Below are 25,682 nucleotides of genomic sequence, written 5' to 3'. Positions count from 1 at the left end.
ACAATGTGAGCGGCAAAACTATAAAAAAGTATGTAAAAGACATGGAAATGATGAAATGGTGTTCCTGAGCTGGGTTTCATCTGTTCTGTCAGTACACACACTATCATGATAGTGTGAATCTGTTAATTCCGCTCATGATGCTGGATACTCAAGCCAGGAAAACGTAAACGAAAAATTCCTGCCAGTTTCTATACCCGTACTCAAAAAGATTTAAGGGGTATATTGTATTTGATGTCTGTCTGTCCGTACCGATGAGCGCCTAGATATCAGAGACTATAAGAGCTAGAGAAACCAAATTTGGTTTGATCATGTGATCACACTGCTACATGTGAATTCCAAAATTTCGCCCCGCCCCCACAAAGGACGAAAATCTGTAGAATCTAAATATTACATGTATAATATACATGTTAGATGTAGAATATACATAGTAGATTACATCTACTACAGATGTAGCAAACAAATTTTTTTTTAATTCTCAAATTCTAAAAAATCATAAGCTCAAAAATGTATATACTGACCCGAGAAGCGACTCACACGTTCCTTCTCGATAATAAATGATTACTATGCTTCAGTAACCAGCAACTCGAAATCGAAAAATTTAAGCCATAAAACATCGAATTTTTAATATTAAAAATCAAAATTCAGGAGGCTATACGCAAAATTACCAGAAAATTTAAGGAGAGCTGATCGCTATGGTCGTGAATATTTTTTTAAAACAGCCCATTGTCTAATAAAAACATGAAAAATTTAAGGTGTTCAGAATTGGAATATTTGTTTTTATTTGTTTTACTACAGTTCGTATTTCATTTCGCTTACCTTAATTATCTTAATGGTACATCGCCGATACAAGTTATTGAATTGGATCGTTTTTATTTATATCTCAATAAAATATTTTATTCTACTGTTTATTCCTAACATCCTAGGAGAAACAAACTTTTCTAAATATAATGTCATTTTGTTCAATTATTGTTTAAATTTAATTTGAGCTATTGAAATTAATTGGCCGTTTCGCATGCATCTACCCAATCATTATAAACATCAATTGGCTCTGATAAAAAATTAATTCCAGTTTGAAAGTCTTCCAAACACACTCGACAAGTTATTTTCGCTGTGTTTCTTCCTTTATCCCTGAAAGATATAAAATGAAAAATTTAATTGCTGCACAGGTATTTCAAGCCATTCAAAATAAAAACATCGTAAAGGGAGTAATAGTTCCTGCCGTAATGTTAAATTTAAGAAAGTCAATGAAAAACTTTGAAATTTAATATAAATTAAAACCCATGTTATAAGATCTCAGAATATCAGACAGGTATTTGCTTTTTTAGATATGTATGTACAACCATATGTACATATAGTGTGTTTGAATTTGTGTTCCACGGTCCTTTATGTCCTTGGTGTTTCGACACAACCAGAATTTGGACGTTTTAAGTCGTTTTCCTATTAAAGCTAATATTCATCATGGCCAAACCAGAATTTTGATGTCATTTCCGGCATGGATTACATTACCACTTGCCCTAAAATTCCCTTTGGCATTTCTTTGGACAAAGCAAGTCCAAAATATATGGTATACCCCATCAATAATGTAATATGCAAGGTTTTTACTCTTAATGGCTGAAAAACACATTCGGGCGTATTCTGAGATAGTTACATTTTCACTTCACAGGACTTTTCATGGTTGCAGAACGGACAGTTAAATTGCTGGTCAAGTGGTTCTATATTTTTCCTTTTTGGTGGCGGCTTTCTCTTAGATTTCCTTCGCCCCATCGTCAACAAAGTATAAAAACAAAGTTGGTTTAATGAGATTGATTAAAATTCCTAGCACTGACATATCGTCGATATATTATATTGCAGTTGGAACTATGGTATTGGGACAATGCAATAACGTTTCCAGCCTGAAACTTCTGAAAGCATACCCAGGCGGGGCAGTGAGACTTTTTACAGATGTAATATGAAACTCAGAATCCCACTGGCACCAAAAAAAAAAACTGATAATGCCCTCTGCATACTGAGCCCATCACGGGGGAACGATGGGAATTTTTGAAAGATGTGAAGCACTGATTCACACTGACACCATCTACCATCCATGAGAAACAGCTAATGCTCACAATTCTGTGCGCTGAAAATTTGTTCACATTTATAATTAAAATGAAACAGCTAATGCTCACAATTCTGTGCGCTGAAAATTTGTTCACATTTATAATAAAATGAATATAAATAACATTACAATGGATATGAATATGATTGAGCAGAAAACATATTCTTGCACAAGATAATCATGTTGCTGGACATGGATGATGATGATGAGGCTAACATTGACGAGGAGAATTTATTGGAATGGTTATCTGTTTTGAAAACACTGAAGCGTGGTCATTTTAGACTGATTCTACCAAATCCAATCAATGTTTTAAATACAAATACATATTCTATGTTTTGTGAAAAGCGGTTTGGGACATTTTGGGAGAAAGACGTACCCAAAACCAACGAGGCGTTCTTAAGGAATGTTTTGTATAGCCAGAGCATAGTATACTTTGGGCTCTTTTTCAGAGTATAGATTAGTCGGAAGGCCAACAGCGTGTGCAATATCCTGCATCAACTCTGCACAGCATTCATAAATGAGAGGATCCCAGAGGAAAGTCCACAAACCGAGTTGTGTACTTGAGACAATTCTGACATATCAGATGTTTTTTTTTTTGTTGTTTTTTTACCATTTTCCTATCTGTCATTGTTTACATTCTCGTAGTGAATTCCCATTTTTTCTTGGGAATGTCAAATATTTATGGTTGCATATGACAATTATCGAAAAAATACCGCACAGAAACGTTCGAATTAGGAACATCCCAGTTGGATGGTGGCATAACTGGGAAATTTTTGGAACGGCAAAACCTTACGGACCATCCCAGAACTGGATGGTCGAAGGTCGTCAGTGTGAAAAAGCTATGAGGGGTAGGCAGGTTACATAATAAGTATCAGAGAACGGCATTGGGTGATTGCAAATAAGCTTACACAAAAAAATCACCCGATTAAACTGACTCGGCGTTGACGGATACACACTTGCATGCGCACATATTTCCAGATGATTTAAAATCACTCAAGCTTTGCCTTCTTTTATTCTGGCTGAGTTTATTCATGCTCGTTCGTTTTTCGGGTGTTTCGGGTGTCTGTTACTTCGGCTCAGCAATGAGCCAATACGATTATAAGCAAAGACGCAAATGAGTAAACTCAGCTCGTATGATTTTATTCAAGTGAAGGAACGGTCGGCACACATACATGCACAATGTGTCTAATTGCTTTTGTATGCGTAAAACGACGAAATAATGTTATTCTATTGCTGCTGACAGTGGTGGAAAAAGAAATGCAAAATATAAATCAAATGAAATGAGTAACGAAATATTTATTTTTATATTTTCTTAGAAGTAAAATAAGGAACAATTTTTTATAATTATCTTTTGATTTAAGCAGTTAAAGTTTAAAATTTTTATAGTAAGAGTACAGGAATATAAGGCTATCTATGGATTTTGGGCCAAGACGGTTTCTTTTCTCCGTTATTATATTCCCAGATAAGGAAAATTCTCGTTCTGCTGCTGCACTACTTGCTGGGATTGAATGAACCTTAAGGGCCAATTTTGAGAGATTTGGATATACTTGTTCATTAATTTTCCACTATTTTAAAACATCAAATTCATCGGTTATTTCCACATTTTCTTTACAATATTTTTCTATTTCATCGGCATGTGTTTTCAATGTAGTAAGGATTTTTGTAGCAAATAAGGGAAACAAAATTGAGTGTCTGGAATATTGGATTGATTAGAAAACGCAATGCTCGTATGCGATTTTGCATGTATGCGTGTAAGCCTTTTCACAAACATGTTGGATATGATTGTATTGTACACGAAGCTGAGATTTGTGTGAGTGTGAATGAGCTGAGTTTCCCAACTGAAAACAAGACATTCCAAAGGAATTTTTTGCGAGAGGAGCCCGAAGACCTCGTCGGCTGGAAATTTTCACCGCTCGGCTCTTCGGGCCAAATCCGTCTGCGTCGACTTTGCATGTATGCGTGTAAACGTTTTCACATACATGTTGGATATGATTGTATTGTACACGAAGCTGAGATTTGTGTGAGTGAGTAAGAATTGATGCGAACGAGGCGATTGCCAGCACAAGCTGAGTTTATTCAACACTGAGTATTTTTGAGTGATTATATATGAGTACACAAAGAAACACCCTAAGCAAGAAAGTGATCCGAACGAAGCGTCTGACAGCGCAAGTTGAGTTTATTCAACGCTGAAATTTTTGAACGATTGCATGTGAGCAAAAACTTTAGCTCATGAGTAAATCAAGAAATATGTGATTTTTGCAGTTCTCTGATAAGTATATCTATCTTTACGTGAGAGCGGCTTCACACTGGGCAAAACAGCCTATCTAGCGGAATTAAAGTCAAATTTTGAAATGCGATAAACTCAAAATGTTTTTGTTGGATTCGACTGCCAACACACTAGTTAGGCAGCCGATAGCTTTTAAAAAAGTATGCTTTCAATATTCGGTCGGCTGTGACCATTTAGAGTGAACATTTCCATGGTACATCATCAAATTTTCCCGCTATTTTTTACACTCCAAAGTTTTTGCTTGCAAATTACTTACAATTTTTTTTTTTTCATATTTGTTTTTGTTTTGATTTATTTCAACATATGTACTAATTTAAAAAAAAATTTTGGAAAAAACCAACCTACGATCGCGAAAAAAGTGATTTTGTATTTGTTTCTTGTATAGAGGTAGGCGAAGATCCAATTGTCATAATTGAGGATGAGTTCATTATTCATCAATTGAGTTATTCGCTTGATTAATGCCTGCTAAGTATGTGAAGCGGCAATTGTCATATTCAAAGATTAGTTCTAAGCTCGGGATATTATTCATAAATTGAGCTATAATATGCCAGTAATTAGACGATCAAACCTTGGGCGACGTACACGTCGTGATATAAGTAATCGGAATGTCTCTATTAATCTAACGCAAGAGGAACGTGCTCCTGCGTTGTGTAAATGAATGGAAGTTTTGCAATAGCGCAATAGCTTACCAAGACCTTCGCTGCATTGATATGGGTTCATTGTCTGTCGTATGCCAACATTACAATGCATTGAAGTTTCAATCGGAATCCACCGGCATATGCTGTAACGAACCATGGATGGTTACCAAAGCTCTCCAACGACGAGATCAACACCCAGCAAAAACCAAAACTCGGTACATGCCAAAAGACAGGAGACCGGCACAAGGGGGCTTACGCAATAAGTATCGATGATAATATTAAATAAATAAATATTCCTCAAATTCCTTACCGGTGCACACCGATCACCTTACCTGAAACATTGGACACCTATTGGGAGGCGATTGGCAATATATATTTATATAAGAACCTTCCGACATTCCGAAATAGAAATAAGATATCTTTAAGACATTGGTTCGAAAATCAAAGGCCGGCCGATCCATAAAAGGCACTGCCTGGCGTAGAGACGGGAGTCAGTAGGCCTTCTATCAGGAATCAAGAACTACCATACACGTCGCGGCACTAACCATACAGTATATAGATGTGCCAGCTCATACACCAACGTGTCGCAGCTGAGTTTTCTGTCCCAGGTCCCCAGGTCTTCGGCTGTAGGACCTGAGACGTTCGGGTAGCGGACCTGAGACGTTCGGCATTTTTTCGACATGTTCGATTCATGACGAGATGCGAAAGCAAGCCGAGAATTGCAAATGTATGTGTGTACACAGGCACGACAAAATATTTATCAATTTTTATTTTCCGAAACCGTTCTGAGTTTGTTTTGAGTTTCGTTTCCAGGCTACGTAAATGTGTGTGTGCCATATATTCACACATACCATGCTTGTGTGTGGGCTCTACAATTTTTTGCCGCTTGAACTGAATTTCGCTTTTTCGTTTTGTTTTGAGGGCTGATGTTGCGTCGGGCGCGCGGGGTATTTCTTCCATTCTCTTTTAGGCTAGAATTTGCCTCTGCTTTTGGCTTCGTAAATGCCTCGGCCCGCGTCGAGTCGAGCGACATTATACACCAACAAAGACGGGAGTTGTCAGTCAAATGAGTCAATAAAAAGAATCATTTTTGTACAATTTTTTTTTAAATATATAATTATATTATAAGTTTTTTAAAAAAATTGTGCAAAAATGATTCATTTTTAATGACTCACTCATAACATAATGATAAATTTTGAGTTGTACTTAACTCAAAAAATAAGCATAATAATAATAATCAACTCAAGTTGTAAATTAGACTTTTCCTTACGGACTAAATAAAAATATTATATTTATTCTTACTCAGTAAGAAAAGACAAACCATAACAACTATTTTTTTCATGAAAAAAAATTCTTGAGAAAAAATGTTTTTGAAAACAAAAATTTAGTTTATTACATATATATTTAATGTTTATATATATTTTAGTTTTAGTTGGTCTGGCTACGTTAAGCAGTATCAGTTTTAGCACTATTATAAACTATTTGCTTAGTGCTATTAGATGTACATATGTAAAAGACGTGGCTAGCAAAACTCGGCAAGTGAGTTCAACAACGACATCAGCATTTAATGTTTTCGTAAATGCTACGCCGAAAGATAAGAGCTCGTATTCATTTTGTGCGTGTGACTGCGCTTGACTGTGATTGTCATACATATGTATGTACATGCATAAGTATGTACATACATAGATATCTATGAGCTTATCTTTTTCTAAAGCTTATCTTAAGTCAAAGCTTAGTTGCATTGATGCATCATTTGGTTTGATCGTTCTTATCGCTTTGTTAACATGGGTCGCAAGCGTAATTATGTTTCGCGTAATGTTTTTACTTTTCATAAAGCCTAGTACTCAGATCCAAAAACTGTTTTCCAGCAAACAAATGTCATATATTCTTCGAGCGGCCAGTGTGTGACCAGAGGTGTGCACTGCATTCCGAACGGTTACACTGCTCAGACCGCTACTTGGTTTTGTTTAAAGTTAATAAAATGCACTTCTTCGGCTGGGGCTGCTCTTCCCCAGGCATATCCTGGGCTTCCCAACATTTTATTGGCGAGGTAATCTGTCTGACTATCAGCAGCAGCAGATGGCGACGCCTCCCGTGCCGGACACCGTGAATAAAAAATGTTTTGAGAACAATATTTTATTTATATTTATGAAAATTAATAAGAATAATAAATTAATAATTTTCCCTTAATATAACCAATCAGAATGCTCGTGGCTTGGGCAGTAAGCTTAATAAGCTATATACTGACAGTGCATCTTTTGAGACTTATGTAATCGCTTTTTCCGAAACCTGGCTCAACTCCTCTATTTATGACTCCGAGATTCTCATTGACAAATTTAACATATGGCGTTACGTTACATTCGTACGACAAAATGTTGAAAAAGATAGTCAAAAAACTGAAATTTGGAAAAAAGATTATCCTCGTTGAATATAATTTGGTTAGACCTATATTCACCAGAAAAATGGCAATAATCGAGCGTACGGTTTGAAGATATAAGCCAAAGTATGACCTAAAAGTGCGTTACATAAAACAGAAGTGGTTTTCGAGGACGGCGTACAAAATGGCGAAACTCTGCGAATTGGATAGGGCTATCTGTATAACATTTTTTGTGCTAATAAATGAAGTATTGAGAGTTAATCTTCAAACTTATTAAATGTAAAAACTTTTCCCCTTTTTTTGTTAAAAATCCGCGGAGGCATCTGGCGAACGTTACTGGCGTGACGTTACCAAATTCCGCGATTATAAAAGCCTAAAAATATATTGTTAGCAGAGGATGGACAAACACTCTGATAATTATTTTGGGTAGTTTAATATATTAGAAAGACTTTAAGGAGAAACTTTTATCAAGAATCATCTTCTTCCTAGAAGATAATAGTAAAAGAAAAAATGTCTATAAAAATACCAGAAAATACCAAAAACGTGAACTTTTGCTTATTTTCATAGGTTTTAGGATGAAAGTTAATGAAATTATATGTGAATAAAGTAAATAGTTACCTTTCAATAAATTTAGAAAAAAATATCCGGAAAAAAGTATATAGAAATCGCTTTTTATTGACTTTTTATGATTTTTTGCCTGGTGGACCTTTTGGCGGAACTGCCCATATATAAGTATGATCGTCCATCTCGTGGCGGCGGTGTCCTGATTGCTGTTCGTTCGAACATAGCTTCCCAAATCGTTCACGTCGAAGGTCTTAATAACATTGAAATTATTGTTGTTAAGCTTTGCTGGCCCTCTTCTAAGCTTTTTATATCCTGCTCTTACATTCCGCCGTCCTCCGAATTCTCCACTTATATGCTTCACGTTTCCCATCTTCAGTCTATTGCGTCCCAACTTAATGACTCTGATCGTCTTATAGTCCTTGGAGACTTTAACCTACCTAATATCTCATGGTCTCCTTCTGTTGACTCTAACCTGATGTGCCCATCTATTCAGCACGATTTTGTTGATTCATTGTCGGATACATCGCTGGGTCAGGTCAATGCTATATCCAATAACTTGGGTAGACTTCTGGATCTCGTGTTTTCTTTCGACATATCGAATACCATGGTCTGCAGAGGGTCTCCTCTATCTTTCCCAGAAGATCCTTATCATCCCACACTTGAAATTTCCGTGCAGTTGCCCTCCTCGGATCCAATCAAAACTCCCGCTAAGCCACCGCCTATTTTTTGCTTCAGGAAAGCAGATTTTACGCGCCTGAATCTTGCACTTTCTCAGATTGATTGGTCATTTCTCGACGACTTTCATGAAATTGAGCCGGCTACAAATGCATTTTATTGTTCCTTGTTTAATGTCTTTAATACCTATGTACCTATTTGGTTCACCCCGCGTTTGATAAACCTTCGGAACAAACCTCGCTTGTATAAAAGGTTCAAAAGAACTGGTTCGTAATCTGACTTCTCTAAGTATTCAATCGCTAAGAGTAAATTTCTTTTCAAATTTCCAAATGTAGACTTGTCAACTCGAAACGTAACTCTTCCCAATTTCCGTCATCTTTTTCTTTTAATGGCAGCCAGGCTGATAATGATTGTGATATTGCTAATTTCTTCGCTTCATTTTTTCAACTCTGCTACTCAGTTCCCTCTAATAACACTAGTCAACACGATTTTTCCTCAAGGAACAAAACGAACTTTTTCTTAAAGATTTGGGGCTTAGAAATGGTTTGATGATATTTTTTTTTTTTCTATGGCAGAACTTTTTTTTAAAGAATTTTTGAAAACTGGTATTTTTTTTAAAGCTTTTTTCAGAGTTAGCGCTTGTTTTTTTCACATAGCTCTAGTATCTTACGTCTGGTTGTAAAGAACTTTGCTATTTTGAAAAGATAATTAAAACAGCTAGAAGTTAAGCCCAAACACTTTGTGATTATAGCTTACCGTCTGGGAAATATAAAGCATTGAAATGCAAAAACGATGATTTTTGTGCGGTATTTTTTACGAAATTTTTACTTTAAAAACTCAGGAAAAGTCGAAAAAAAATTATATCTTGTGTCCTCTATTTTTTTGTGTATAGGTGCGTTAATTTGGCGTCGTTTAAGGTATCGCTCATTAAAATCTATGGAGAGACTTTTCGTTTTGTTTTGAGGGCTGATGTTGCGTCGGGCGCGCGGGGTATTTCTTCCATTCTCTTTTAGGCTAGAATTTGCCTCTGCTTTTGGCTTCGTAAATGCCTCGGGCCGCGTCGAGTCGAGCGACATTATACACCAACAAAGACGGGAGTTGTCAGTCAAATGAGTCAATAAAAAGAATCATTTTTGTACAATTTTTTTTTAAATATATAATTATATTATAAGTTTTTTAAAAAAATTGTGCAAAAATGATTCATTTTTAATGACTCACTCATAACATAATGATAAATTTTGAGTTGTACTTAACTCAAAAAATAAGCATAATAATAATAATCAACTCAAGTTGTAAATTAGACTTTTCCTTACGGACTAAATAAAAATATTATATTTATTCTTACTCAGTAAGAAAAGACAAACCATAACAACTATTTTTTTCATGAAAAAAAATTCTTGAGAAAAAATGTTTCTGAAAACAAAAATTTAGTTTATTACATATATATTTAATGTTTATATATATTTTAGTTTTAGTTGGTCTGGCTACGTTAAGCAGTATCAGTTTTAGCACTATTATAAACTATTTGCTTAGTGCTATTAGATGTACATATGTAAAAGACGTGGCTAGCAAAACTCGGCAAGTGAGTTCAACAACGACATCAGCATTTAATGTTTTCGTAAATGCTACGCCGAAAGATAAGAGCTCGTATTCATTTTGTGCGTGTGACTGCGCTTGACTGTGATTGTCATACATATGTATGTACATGCATAAGTATGTACATACATAGATATCTATGAGCTTATCTTTTTCTAAAGCTTATCTTAAGTCAAAGCTTAGTTGCATTGATGCATCATTTGGTTTGATCGTTCTTATCGCTTTGTTAACATGGGTCGCAAGCGTAATTATGTTTCGCGTAATGTTTTTACTTTTCATAAAGCCTAGTACTCAGATCCAAAAACTGTTTTCCAGCAAACAAATGTCATATATTCTTCGAGCGGCCAGTGTGTGACCAGAGGTGTGCACTGCATTCCGAACGGTTACACTGCTCAGACCGCTACTTGGTTTTGTTTAAAGTTAATAAAATGCACTTCTTCGGCTGGGGCTGCTCTTCCCCAGGCATATCCTGGGCTTCCCAACATTTTATTGGCGAGGTAATCTGTCTGACTATCAGCAGCAGCAGATGGCGACGCCTCCCGTGCCGGACACCGTGAATAAAAAATGTTTTGAGAACAATATTTTATTTATATTTATGAAAATTAATAAGAATAATAAATTAATAATTTTCCCTTAATATAACCAATCAGAATGCTTGGGCAGTAAGCTTAATAAGCTATATACTGACAGTGCATCTTTTGAGACTTATGTAATCGCTTTTTCCGAAACCTGGCTCAACTCCTCTATTTATGACTCCGAGATTCTCATTGACAAATTTAACATATGGCGTTACGTTACATTCGTACGACAAAATGTTGAAAAAGATAGTCAAAAAACTGAAATTTGGAAAAAAGATTATCCTCGTTGAATATAATTTGGTTAGACCTATATTCACCAGAAAAATGGCAATAATCGAGCGTACGGTTTGAAGATATAAGCCAAAGTATGACCTAAAAGTGCGTTACATAAAACAGAAGTGGTTTTCGAGGACGGCGTACAAAATGGCGAAACTCTGCGAATTGGATAGGGCTATCTGTATAACATTTTTTGTGCTAATAAATGAAGTATTGAGAGTTAATCTTCAAACTTATTAAATGTAAAAACTTTTCCCCTTTTTTTGTTAAAAATCCGCGGAGGCATCTGGCGAACGTTACTGGCGTGACGTTACCAAATTCCGCGATTATAAAAGCCTAAAAATATATTGTTAGCAGAGGATGGACAAACACTCTGATAATTATTTTGGGTAGTTTAATATATTAGAAAGACTTTAAGGAGAAACTTTTATCAAGAATCATCTTCTCCCTAGAAGATAATAGTAAAAGAAAAAATGTCTATAAAAATACCAGAAAATACCAAAAACGTGAACTTTTGCTTATTTTCATAGGTTTTAGGATGAAAGTTAATGAAATTATATGTGAATAAAGTAAATAGTTACCTTTCAATAAATTTAGAAAAAAATATCCGGAAAAAAGTATATAGAAATCGCTTTTTATTGACTTTTTATGATTTTTTGCCTGGTGGACCTTTTGGCGGAACTGCCCATATATAAGTATGATCGTCCATCTCGTGGCGGCGGTGTCCTGATTGCTATTCGTTCGAACATAGCTTCCCAAATCGTTCACGTCGAAGGTCTTAATAACATTGAAATTATTGTTGTTAAGCTTTGCTGGCCCTCTTCTAAGCTTTTTATATCCTGCTCTTACATTCCGCCGTCCTCCGAATTCTCCACTTATATGCTTCACGTTTCCCATCTTCAGTCTATTGCGTCCCAACTTAATGACTCTGATCGTCTTATAGTCCTTGGAGACTTTAACCTACCTAATATCTCATGGTCTCCTTCTGTTGACTCTAACCTGATGTGCCCATCTATTCAGCACGATTTTGTTGATTCATTGTCGGATACATCGCTGGGTCAGGTCAATGCTATATCCAATAACTTGGGTAGACTTCTGGATCTCGTGTTTTCTTTCGACATATCGAATACCATGGTCTGCAGAGGGTCTCCTCTATCTTTCCCAGAAGATCCTTATCATCCCACACTTGAAATTTCCGTGCAGTTGCCCTCCTCGGATCCCATCAAAACTCCCGTTAAGCCACCGCCTATTTTTTGCTTCAGGAAAGCAGATTTTACGCGCCTGAATCTTGCACTTTCTCAGATTGATTGGTCATTTCTCGACGACTTTCATGAAATTGAGCCGGCTACAAATGCATTTTATTGTTCCTTGTTTAATGTCTTTAATACCTATGTACCTATTTGGTTCACCCCGCGTTTGATAAACCTTCGGAACAAACCTCGCTTGTATAAAAGGTTCAAAAGAACTGGTTCGTAATCTGACTTCTCTAAGTATTCAATCGCTAAGAGTAAATTTCTTTTCAAATTTCCAAATGTAGACTTGTCAACTCGAAACGTAACTCTTCCCAATTTCCGTCATCTTTTTCTTTTAATGGCAGCCAGGCTGATAATGATTGTGATATTGCTAATTTCTTCGCTTCATTTTTTCAACTCTGCTACTCAGTTCCCTCTAATAACACTAGTCAACACGATTTTTCCTCAAGGAACAAAACGAACTTTTTCTTAAAGATTTGGGGCTTAGAAATGGTTTGATGATATTTTTTTTTTTTCTATGGCAGAACTTTTTTTTAAAGAATTTTTGAAAACTGGTATTTTTTTTTAAAGCTTTTTTCAGAGTTAGCGCTTGTTTTTTTCACATAGCTCTAGTATCTTACGTCTGGTTGTAAAGAACTTTGCTATTTTGAAAAAAAAGTTCTGCCATAGAAAAAAAACCATAAATCTTTAAAAAATTTTAAAGCCCCATATCTATCAGAAAAAATCGGTTTGGATCCTTGAGGAAAAAAAAAGTTCGATTTTGTCGAGTAGTGTAACCATCCCTCTATTTTGGCTTTTTCTGACATACTTTGTCCCAATCAATCTTATCCTTTCCACATAAATGGTTCTAACTGTATCTATCCCCCCTTCATCGACTATAATGACCTCTTAATTAATTTAAAGTCATGTAAATTTTCTTTTTCTACCGGTCCCGATATGGTTCCTAGTGCTGTTCTTAAACTTTGTGCAGATTCTCTCTGTGTGCCCCTCCTTAAACTGTTTAACCTATCTCTCGAGCTCAGCGATTTTCCCACCATCTGGAAAGAGTCATATATTATTCCCATTCATAAAAAGGGGTCTAAAGCGGATGTTTCTAATTACCGTGGGATCTCCAATTTATCTGCCATTCCCAAACTCTTCGAAAAAATAATTACTTCCCAGCTCCAACACTTTTGTTGTTCCTTATTCTCTGAATCGCAGCATGGATTTGTAAAACATCGGTCTATTTCGTCCAACCTCCTGGAATTCTCCACTTTCGTGCATGAGGGTTTCGCTAAGCAGTCGCAAACTGACGTAGTCTATACTGACTTTAGTAAAGCCTTTGATTCAGTGAATCATAATCTGCTTATTCATAAATTATCTCTCCTAGGGTTTCCGCCTAAACTTCTTTTCTGGTTTAATGCATATCTTTGTAATCGATCTCAGCGTGTCTGTTTTTATAACTCTCTTTCTAAGCCTGTCTCTGTATCGTCGGGGGTACCTCAAGGTAGCCATCTTGTTGCCCTCTGTTGTTTAATTTGTTCATCAATGATCTTCCCCAAATCTTAACTCATTCCCGAGTACTTATGTATGCGGACGATGTGAAGTTATGTTTTCTCCTATAGCGACCCCATGTCCCCGTTATGTCTCCAATCTGATCTTGACGCCCTCAACAACTGGTGCTTAATACACTTTCTTCCCCTTAACATTTCCAAATGTAACGTCATGACATTCCATCGCAGCAAGCCTTACCTCTTTGACTATAATATCCATAACTGTTCCTTAAACCGCCTTTACAAAAGTACTGACTTGGGAATTTTCTTTGCACCTAATTTGTGTTATAACTCACACATATCCGCTATTTCGAATAAAGCCAGAGGCGTCCTGGGCTTTATCAATAGATGGTCTAAGGAGTTCACCGACCCCTATACCACTAAACTTTTATATGTATCCCTTGTCCCTTTTACTTGAATACGGTTCCTTGCGTTTGGTCACCGCATTATCAAAAATATCAGGATATGATTGAGTCCGTTCAAAAACAGTTTATCCTTTTTGCACTTCGTGGCCTTAATTGGGACCCCTCTAGACATCTTCCTTCTTATGAGTGTAGGCTCCGGCTCCTCGATATCCGCTCTCTTGAAAGCCGTAGGATTTGCCATGGAGTGCTTTTTCTTCACAAACTTCTTGCTGGTGAGGTTGATTCCACTGCACTCAGTAGCCTTATTAGCATTTCTGTCCTTTCCCGCCCGACTAGGCATTACTTTCCGCTTCATCTTCAACTCTGTCTTTCTAATTACTCTGACCATGAATCTTTCCGTAGCCTTTGCCGTAACTACAATACCTTTTTCCATCTGTTTTCCTTCGACACTAGTTCTATTAAGGTAAAATCTTTGTTAACAAATAACTTAAATTAATTATCTTAACTTAATAGGCTATAGGCTATTTCCTGACCACAACTTGCTGTGAGCTGGACCATAGCGGCTATTTTGCCAATAAATTAGTCCTAGTGGGTCAGGATAATATCTATAGTCTGATAATCCATGTTCTTGTCCTTTTCATATTACGTTATAATTTGTTAGTTTAACTGCTCATAGTTGAACCTTATTAAATAAATACTGTTCGGCTAAGCGCCGGCCCATGGCAGCGCAAAGAGAGCAGAGCTAAGCTCTTATGCACAACATTGCCTACCTGACTCTGCGCTCTTGAGTCATTTTCCCTACCCGAAAATCGTCAGCCGACGAAGTCTGTGAGGGAGGCTCGTCTGCGCAGCAGAGACACTTCGAAATCTAGCATCATCAAACGTACAACATATCGTCGGTTGGCACAGTGACCTGCTACATCGTTATTACCCTTTATACAAAAACCCATTATTGTTCTCGCTTCAACACGGTCCACCACGGGTCCGCCTGTTGCTAACTCTTGCCCATACTATTCCCACTCGCCTTGCATGGCAAATAAAGAAACTAACATAATCAAACAAACTGTGTTGTGAATTAATCAAAGTACAAATTGTCGATTAAACTCTACGCTATTGAAAAATCTCAATAGCTCAACAAATACAAAAATACAAAATTATATCCATATAAATTTCATTTATATAACACTGCATTAATTAGATTCTATTTGTCTTCATTATTAAAATATTTCATTTAGTTTTGTGTATTCTTATTGCAATGTTTGCTTTGTGTTTGCTGGCAAAATATATCTAATTGATATAATTTTCGAGGTGGGTCTCAACATACCAAAAAAAACGAGAAGGAACGTGTGAGTCCCTTCTGGGGACGTGACTCTACTTATACCCGTACTCAGTCAGTATATATATTTTTGAGCAGGATTTTTTAGAATTTTAAATTAAAAAAAAAAATTTCGTATTTTACATTTTTTTGCTACATCTGCTATCTACATCAACATCTAAAATGTAGATTATACATCTAAAATTTAGATTCTACATGTACCATTTAGATTCTACATTTCCTCCGCTAGGGGTTGCTCGCGCACTGAACGCGGCAGAGTGAGCGAGAAAGAGAATGAGTAGTGTTGGTGTTGGCAGGAGGGGGCGGAGGAAACAACTAAAAATCAATTTCTTCATTCTGGCTATAATTATGATCCGATCTCGTTCAGATTCGGCAATCTGGTAGATCTGGGCATTCTCTACGATACTGCGTATTTAGTTTTATCGTATCTTTAAAAATGTGCCTGCCACAGATTTTCGTTTGTTTTGGGGGCGGAAGGGGGCGGGGCCAAATTTTGAAATACACTTGTAGCAGTGTGATATCACATGAGTCTGGAAACCAAATTTGGTTTCTCTAGCTCTTATAGTCTTTCAGATCTAGGCGCTCATCAAGACGGACAGACGGACAGACGGACAGACGGTCGGATGGACAGACGGACATGGCTCTATCGATTCGGCTATTGATGCTGATCAAGAATATATATACTTTATGGGGTCGGAAACGTTTCCTTCCACTCTTACCACAAATCTAATATACCCCTTAATTCTTTTTTTGAGTACGGGTATAGTAATAAAAATGATTAGAATATGACACATTTCCTGAAACCAATGAATGTAGTGGCTCTGGTGGCGGTACCAATGGTATCAGTTTGATTTAACCGCTCGCGCAACACAATCCAGTAGCTTCATTTTTAAACTATAATGGTTTGCAGTATTGGCACACAACGTTCATTTTTCCAATAGCAACGATTTGCTGTGAACTGTAATCTTTTAGCGCGTTATAATTGAATGCAGTTCGATAGGGGTTTAATGCAACATTTCTATGTTGTTGATGATTTCGATTCCATCGATTCCGTTCAACTTCATTTCTCGCTTCGCGTTGCTCGTCGGTTTGAAGTGCGCTTCTATGTCTGGACTTGAAGAATTGTGAGATATACATACGTCTAATTGCTGGCTTTTTTAAAAACGGAAATTCCTTTGTAAATTAAAGAAAACTATTGCAACGCATCATGTGATCGAAGTGTTTCGTATACAAAGATAGCTTTTCTACTGATAGGTTTCTTTGTCAAAGCTATAACCATTTGTTCATGTTTTTTGCAGCCAATATATCGGGGATTCTAGACCCTAAAACCTTCTCCTGACAATAACCAACACAACAACAAAAAGAATTAGCGAAATCGATCCAGCCGTTCACGCGTGATGCCGGGACCAAGGGAAATAGGGATTCATTTTTATATATATTCTATCTATATATAATTGTAGTTAATTGTAGTTAATAAGTATTAAATAGTAATAACTACTTCTAATAACATAAGAAGCTGCCGAGCTTTTTCGGCAACTCTGACTCCACATTTACAAAAATATATACTCCGTTGGTAAATTTAATAATGTTTTTACCTTTCCAGGGGTTTTACAAGGTGTGAGGCCGTGGCCGTGAACTACGATTCGATGCGTTCGAAAATAATCTGATCAAAAACATGGCGAAGCAATGCAATATAAGCAGTAAGGGACATATGTATATACGTAAGAGTGTGCGTGTATGCATTGAAAGAGCGATTTGCAATCAGCGGGACAATAGATAACTTAACAGCTTCCGTATAAGAGATAGATGTGATAATGTGATTTGAAAGTCTTAAGAGCTATTAACGGCTGCTGCTCAGAACAATTACACAAGGGAACAAAATTGAACTTTTTGTGTGTTGATTGAAAACTGATTAAAGTTGTTTACTAATTTGAGGTCGTTGATTTCAAGTCTGATCTCCATTTTTTTCCATCAGATCGCGTTTTTAAGTTACAGGTATTAATAGTATCATTGAATGTTTTCCATCAACAAAAGTTCAAAAAGTCATAACATTGCTCCTCATTCAGCGATTTTCCAAAATTTAATTGTTTTGCAAAGCTAACAGTTACATTATTAAGAAAAAAAAATAGGTTTAAAATCGCCCGATGAGGAGTAAAGTTATGACTATTTCAACTTGAAATTTTTGAAAAAAAAATGGAGATCATATTTGAAATCAGCGACCTCAAATTAGGAAAAAATTTAAATCAGTTTTCAATCAACACATGGCTCAGTAACAGTTGTTTAAATAAAAAAGAAAACTAGTTTTTTATTCGTCAAGTTTATTGGCTGGGATTGTTTCGATTGACAATTGTGCTTTTATTAGCTTTATGTTAAATTATATTAAAGTAGCTTTCTATGTACATTTTATCTCTAAACAAAATAATTCTAATTTAAGAAAATCTTATAAAAGAAAATTTTTTGATAAGTTACAAGTACATTATAATACTTATAACTTTCTTTTTGGACTACCGATTGAAATGAAATAAATTTTATCTCATTTAAAATATGTTTAACTAAATGATTTAAGACCAAAATTTTTACTTTTGTGGCTATTTTTTGTTTGTTCATTTTTAATCAGAGCTCGAAAAAGATGCTCAACCAATTTTTTGTATGCTGTCTGCTCGCGGAAAAGACAGAGAAAAATAAAACAGACGTGCTCTCTCTCTGAACAGAACACGTATTTTTGTTGCTATCGTGTTTTCGGTCTCGTGCTGAGCGGCGAACGAAGCATAAGTGTTTTCCTACGAAAACAGTCTGAGCGAGAGACTATCATTCGGCGCTCAACAACTGAGCATCAGTCACTGAGCAAAACGAGCCAGCTGCATGCACGAAGTGTCTTTTTGTTGTAGTTGCGTTAGGTATTTGTTGTTGCTACTATATATTCCCTCGCAGGCAAAGCGTGGAAGAGGAAGGGATAACGAAGAACGAGAATGTAAATACGAAATCATAGACAAATTTATAAACTTAAAAGATTTAATATCCATACTTCCACATATTCTTCATAACAAAACAAAAAATTAAAGCTGCATACATATTTCAAATATTTTTTTTTGCTTAAATTAAGAATTCAGCTTAACAACTAATATTGAATTGATATTTTTGGGAGTTAAAGAGGTGCGCTTCTCATTTAAAATAAAATTAAGGGCTGAGAACGACCTTTCTACCGACACCTGAGTTGCCGGTGTGGCTAACACCACCTGTGCCAGCTCACTTATTTGTGGCGACTTAAACTTTTTGTCGTGATAAAATTGTTTGATATCACTATTTAGTGGTAAACGGCCAAACACAACATTGAAATTTTCTATTTCCATGTAAATTTTAGACAATTTGTCCGGTACTTCTTCTCCTTTGACTTGAGGCACTGGTTGCATATCATCTAAATATGATGACAGAAGTGACCGTTCCTCGGAAGCATCGATACTGCTTGTTGCGGAAGAAACATCATTTGTTGACACGGGCTCTGACGTAACACTTGACTTAATAAAAATATAAATAAAAACGTTATTATGAATACATTATTAGCACTTAGTGCATTAATTAGTATTAAACAAAGACGATTTTATTAGTTAAAAACAAATAACTACACACATATCTATCTAGAAGACGAGACCTCTACGTTCTTACCACATTTATAGTATCTTACTTGATTCAAATTAAAAATGCGTAACGCAAGTTTTTTTAAATTTTGTTTTGCTATCATTTTTTGTTGGTCGGATAAAATCAAATTAATTCGAGGGTCCATGTATATAGCTGATAACAAGGCTTCGTTTTGAAGCAACTTACTCTCGCGAATTTCGAATTGTGCAAATAATTTTTTTGTGATGTAGTTTTGGCTTTTTTCACATAAAGCTTAAGCTCCATCCACAATATAAAAAAATCGCTGTAAGCAAGTTGCTCCTGTTGCAGTGTTAGAGTCGCTTTATATGTGTCTTTAAATGCTTCAATATAAAGCTCTACCCAGTCCCAGTCAATGTCAAGATCGACAGTAGTTTGCGTAGAAACAAACTCCTTTAGCTCGAATAGTTTTTCTAACATTAAGTATGTTGAGTTCCATCTTGTGGTGCCATCAAGCGTTGGAATGTGCCTCTGGTTCTCCATCAAGGGACGTCTACATAAGTCAAATTTATTGTCATATATGTATGTATGATAACACAAAAACCCACAGTACCTATATTTTCCGGTCCGCAAAACTTTGCACATTTGACGGCAACTAGAAATTTTTTGGCTGATCTCGCTTTGTTGTTTTACGTCGTTTACGCACAATTGTAGTGTATGCGCTGCGCATCTCACAAGTTGCACGTTTGGGAATGCCATGGAATCCAGCAATTCCATAAAATCTTCGTCCTTGTCATCATCGGTTATACTTTTCTCTGTGGCATCATCATTTATCAGCTCTATGGCCTTAACCATGTTTTTGCCATTGTCGGATGTAATGCTGAGCACAAAATACATTTATTGGCTTTTATGCTTATTTTAATGAATAAACCCTTAACTAAAAATCTGATCAAGTTCAATACCATACTCCTGAACAATCTCCACAATTTTATTTTTTAAATAAAGTCCAGTATGTGACTCGAACAGCTGGATCATCCCAAGCGTTTTCACGACGATCTCCGTTTTTGACGGTGTGGATTTAAACATCTGTAAATTTATACCCAAGATGGATTTTTCCATCCTGGTTGCCACATCTATTTTAAGTGATACGAGCTTCCGTTTAACAGAAGCCTTTATTCGCACATGATCCATTATATTTCTCGATGTTATTGTAGGCATTTTCAGTGCATTATATATGGGGCTTAAAATTTCACGAAACCCTTCGCTGTCTAAAAGTAAAAATGGCCTGCCATCAGAGGTAACAATTTTTACCAGCGATTCAATTATACCCGCTTCACTTGCCTCGTAGGCTATTTTCTTTTTTCCTTTTTGTTGCTCAGCGGTGTTTGAGATATCTTCATTGTACGAGTCAAATCTTTCTTTATGTTTGATGTTTTAATGTCGCCGCAAATTTGTGACATGGTTGCCAGATAATTTTTGCACCACACACGTTGCACAACAATTTATTGTCAGTTTTATCAAATTAAAAAAAAAGTGCACTTTATTATTTCCCTGACGGCTCATCGTAATTGATCCACACGCTTCAACGAAAACAAACAAATGAGGCACGCGCGCAGAACACACACACACACACACATTCGCAAAAGACTCTTTCGGCTCAACGAAGTGTCTCAAGTGAACGAATGCATAAGGAGAGCGACAAGACACTCTCGTTGGTTGAGCAAAGAGCGAAGAGCGAAAAAACGAAGCGGAAGGGTCTTTTCGATTCCGTTTTTAAGCGTGTCCGCGAACAACCGGTTTTTTCATGACTGCTTGCAAAAAGGGACCACTTCTTGCGAGCTCTGTTTTTAATTCTAGTACTCAGATCGAAAAAAACACCTAGCGAACAGAATCAGGGTTGATATTCGTATGAAACCGATAAGAAATTTTTTACCGCAAAAACTGTTTTCTAGGCTCTGTACGGAAGCACTAACCATACAGTATATAGATGTGCCAGTTCATACAACAAAAGGGGCGCAAGCTGAGTGTTCTGTCCCGGCTCCCAGCGCTTCGGCTCTGTGAGGCTGAGACACTCGGGTCGGGAGCTGGGCCGTTCGGGTCGGGAGCTGGGCCGTTCGGCATGTATGACTCATGTCGGGAAGCGAAAGCAAGCTGAGAATTGCAAATGTATGTGTGTAAACAGACACGACAAAATTTTGTATCAATTCTTATTTTCCGAAAACGTTTTGAGTTTCGCTTTGAGTTTCGTTTCCAGGTTACGTAAATGTGTGTGTGCCATGTATTCACACATACTGTGCTTGTGTGCGGGCTCTACAATTGTTGGCCGCTTGAATTGGTTTTTCGTTTTGTTTTGAGGGCTGATGTGATGTAGCGACCTATTCAGGGCCGGATCAACCCTCAACCGGGCCCTGGGCAACCATCAATCTGGGGCCCTCCATTTTTTCACGCCAGTTCCTTCTTTTTTCATTTGAAATAAAAACTTATAAATTTAATGTTTGCTTTATTAATTTGTATTTTTATCAGTGGCTATTATATTTTTTATTCATTATTTGGAGTTTTGTTTTTTCAACAACATTTTTCTGTTATTTCTAGGAGGGCCCTAGCCAACTGCTAATCCGGCCCTGGACCTATTCCCGTCGTAAGACTTCATGTTTTCTTGGTGTGTTCTGTAGCTCGACTCGACGCGGGTCGAGGCATTGACGAAGCCGAAAGCAGAGGCAAAGGCTAGCCTAAAAGAGAATGGAAGAAATACCCCGCGCGCCCGTCGCAACATCAGCTTTTCAAAACAAAACGAAAAAATATTTTCTGAACCGCTTCGTTTAATAACAAGCGTCTCATCTTTCAGGCACATGTCACAGACATTCTGAGCTTGCAGTGTGTCGAGGCCTCATCTGTTTCCCAACTACGGTCCCTTTCGGATACAGTTAATGCCAATCTGCGAGCGTTACAAAGTATGGGGACAAAGGAGCAGATTGCTGACTGCATCCTAATACACAGCCTACTACAGAAGGTGGACAGCGCCACACAAACCAAGTGGGAGGAATGCTCGTCGTTGGATAGCATACCCTCCAGCCAGCAATTCGCCACGTTTCTGGAGCAGAGATGCCAGAGGTTGGAAACCCAAGAGCACGCAAATGATATGTACACCCAGAGCAGTCGGAAACACTGTCTAATCGCAACCAGCTCCAAGGTCTGTACATTCTGCGGTGATCCAGGACACTCCATTTATGCGTGTTCACAATTTGGGAATCTTTCCGCTCAACTTCGGCTTCAGGAAACTAAGAAGCTGTCACTGTGCACCAACTGTCTCCGAGCAGGCCACACGCAGGGTGCATGTCATTCTCGATCCTGCCGAATATGTGGTGCCAGACATCACACTCTACTTCACTTCGAGTCCCCGTCTTTCGGTTCTCAATCCATTCTGCCATCACTGTCACATTCTACATCAGCTCCGCAATTGCCCGCGGGACCCTCTGGCGTTGTACATACTGCAACAGCGTCAGCCACATCGCTTTTGGCCCAGAGTCACAGGCAGGACATCGTTCTTCTTGCCACTGCCATAATCAGCGTAAGGACGCTCTGGTACACTCATTCCATGCCGTGCCTTGCTTGATTCTGGATCGCAGGTGCATCTCATTACTTCTCGCCTGGCTCAGCAGTTGCAGCTTCAAAGGAAAGTGTCGGATGTTTGGTGTCTGGTCTGGCGAGTCGCGTGCCACATCGGAAGGATGCTGCGTAGATATCAACCTGGAATCACGCACATCAAGTTATGCCACGACCATTTCGGCAGTATTCCCCCACCATTACGTCCAGTCAACCTAACTGCAATATCGACCTAAACAGCTGGAACATTCCCTGCAACACACAGTTAGCGGATCCCAAGTTCTACAAGTCTCAACCTGTGGACATTCTTATTGGAGCGGGACTGTCTTTGAGCTTCTCTGCATTGGCCAAATCCAATTGGGAGCTGGTCTGCCACGTCTTCAGGAAACCAGGCTAGGATGGATAATTGCAGGAGAGGTGTCTCAGTCTCGCGCATCAGATCCACGTTCTCCTGTGTTATTTTCAGTTAACCAGTCTAAAGTGCCCCCTCGCACGAGTATTGGACCCTTCGTCGAGTCAGGCATGGTTTCCGGAGTGGCTATACTAAAGACGTCACCTGGATCAACAAAGGAAATGTGGCTGCCAAAGAAGGATGTTAAAGACCCGTGATCTTCAACGGGGGAGTATGTTTGGTTACGCAGCCAAATAGTGGCCAAATGCATAGATTATAGCCAGTGGTGCAGCAGTAGAGTAAATCCTTATTATTGTTCGTTGTTTGCACTGCCCACTGTACTAAATTGTCATTTACCTACAAACTCATGCACGCATTCATGCTCCCTCACGGCAGCAGCCTATGCAGCCGTTCTCTGTCGCCTCTTCATCCCACACCTTTCTTTCTATCGCCTTTCGCTATCACTCTCTCGATCTGTCGCTCTCTCGCTCGCATTAGGGCACGGGCAATTCGGCCCGCCTGCCCTTTGAATTAGTCTTGATCTTGCAATCACTGCGCATCGTCTTGGAATCGAGCTATTCAATCCGACACCGTCTTGAACCGACCCCCGCGTCTTCAATCTGACCCCGTCTTGAATCCAGCTAACTATCCTTTCGACTCTGTATCGCTTATTTACTTCACCACAATAAACTGTGAATATATATATTGAACAATCATCGCCTTTTTAATAGTATCGCAATACAACGCTACTGAAGAAGCTCAGTAGCTCAACATTTGGTGACCCCGACGTGATATAAACATAAACTCTTTAAATTGTATCACAAAAAACATTTTCGTTGGATAAATTCGCTTTGAACCACGGTGTTTCGGTTCATCGTTTGTGCACAAGCAACAGAAACGGTTCTCGCGTCATCTGCTTTGCGGTCTGCTTGCTTGCTGTTGTTTCGTTTCGGTTTCGTGCTCTCAGTGTGCATGCCTTTGTTGTTGTCGGATGCACAAGTGCAGTGCGTTTCAAACTGTTAGCTCTCGCTGCTGCTCTGTAAAACTGCAAGACTGTGTGTTTTTAAACGCTGCGATCGATTGTACAGTTCGTGTAAAACTGTTCGAGGTTATTCACCGGCTGTTAACCTCTACACTCTCTCAGTGACTCTAAGCCCAGCTTTTCTATTGAACATACACGATGGCTTCTAATAGCACCCCTTCGATCTGCCCCCCTCACCATTGTTCGTTGATTCGGAAGCTGCATTCTACAAGCGCAAGGTGCAATCCATGCTAGGGGCGGCACGGAGAATCGAAACGGCCGTCGGCAAGGAGAGGATTGGCGAGCTCAGTGAGGAGGAGCTGAACGTGAGGCTGAAGCTGCTAGCGGATCTTGTAGCTTCATTCAACGAGCACCATAATGCCCTGGAGAAGATTGATCTCGATGAGATCGGTAGTCCCTTGAGGGATGAGTTTGACGAGTGCGTGGTCATGCTGGAGATTCGCATGAAGCGAGAGTTAAACAAGCGGCAGCCCACAATGCTACCATGTTCAACAATGCGGGCGGACCATGTAGGAGAGGCCCCAACTACGGTCGTCGTGCAAAGTCGGCCACGCCTGCCGGAGTTGAAGCTACCTGAGTTCGGTGGGGGCTACGCTCAGTATTCCTCGTTTTGGGGCATGTTCTCCTCCATTATAGATAAGGACCCTGACCTTACGAATGTCGAGAAGCTGCAGCATTTACGATCATGCCTAAAGGGACCAGCGCTGGACACGATCTCGTCGCTGGAATTTAGCCACGCCAGCTATCCTATTGCTCTAGATTTACTCAGCAAACGATTTAATAACAAGCGTCTCATCTTTCAGGCACATGTCACAGACATTCTGAGCTTGCAGTGTGTCGAGGCCTCATCTGTTTCCCAACTACGGTCCCTTTCGGATACAGTTAATGCCAATCTGCGAGCGTTACAAAGTATGGGGACAAAGGAGCAGATTGCTGACTGCATCCTAATACACAGCCTACTACAGAAGGTGGACAGCGCCACACAAACCAAGTGGGAGGAATGCTCGTCATTGGATAGCATACCCTCCAGCCAGCAATTCGCCACGTTTCTGGAGCAGAGATGCCAGAGGTTGGAAACCCAAGAGCACGCAAATGATATGTACACCCAGAGCAGTCGGAAACACTGTCTAATCGCAACCAGCTCCAAGGTCTGTACATTCTGCGGTGATCCAGGACACTCCATTTATGCGTGTTCACAATTTGGGAATCTTTCCGCTCAACTTCGGCTTCAGGAAACTAAGAAGCTGTCACTGTGCACCAACTGTCTCCGAGCAGGCCACACGCAGGGTGCATGTCATTCTCGATCCTGCCGAATATGTGGTGCCAGACATCACACTCTACTTCACTTCGAGTCCCCGTCTTTCGGTTCTCAATCCATTCTGCCATCACTGTCACATTCTACATCAGCTCCGCAATTGCCCGCGGGACCCTCTGGCGTTGTACATACTGCAACAGCGTCAGCCACATCGCTTTTGGCCCA

At 38.5% G+C, this 25,682-nt stretch overlaps 1 protein-coding gene across 1 annotated transcript; it reads right to left on the bottom strand.

Annotated features, from left to right (window-relative positions):
• Nucleotides 1–853: 853 nt before the first annotated feature.
• On the bottom strand, nt 854–1,797 carry LOC111080572 (transcription elongation factor 1 homolog). Its single transcript, XM_022376265.2, has 2 exons — nt 1,649–1,797; nt 854–1,128 (listed from the first exon to the last, which is right to left on the bottom strand). The coding sequence occupies exons 1-2, from the start codon at nt 1,762–1,764 to the stop codon at nt 996–998; spliced, it is 249 nt and encodes an 82-aa protein (XP_022231957.1). The 5' UTR covers nt 1,765–1,797; the 3' UTR covers nt 854–995.
• Nucleotides 1,798–25,682: the final 23,885 nt, after the last annotated feature.

This window comes from Drosophila obscura, unplaced genomic scaffold, assembly GCF_018151105.1.
Source record: "Drosophila obscura isolate BZ-5 IFL unplaced genomic scaffold, ASM1815110v1 contig_8, whole genome shotgun sequence".
NCBI lineage: Eukaryota > Metazoa > Arthropoda > Insecta > Diptera > Drosophilidae > Drosophila > Drosophila obscura.
The sequence above is the reverse complement of the archived record's forward strand: the minus strand, read 5'-3'. Positions and strand labels throughout refer to the sequence as shown.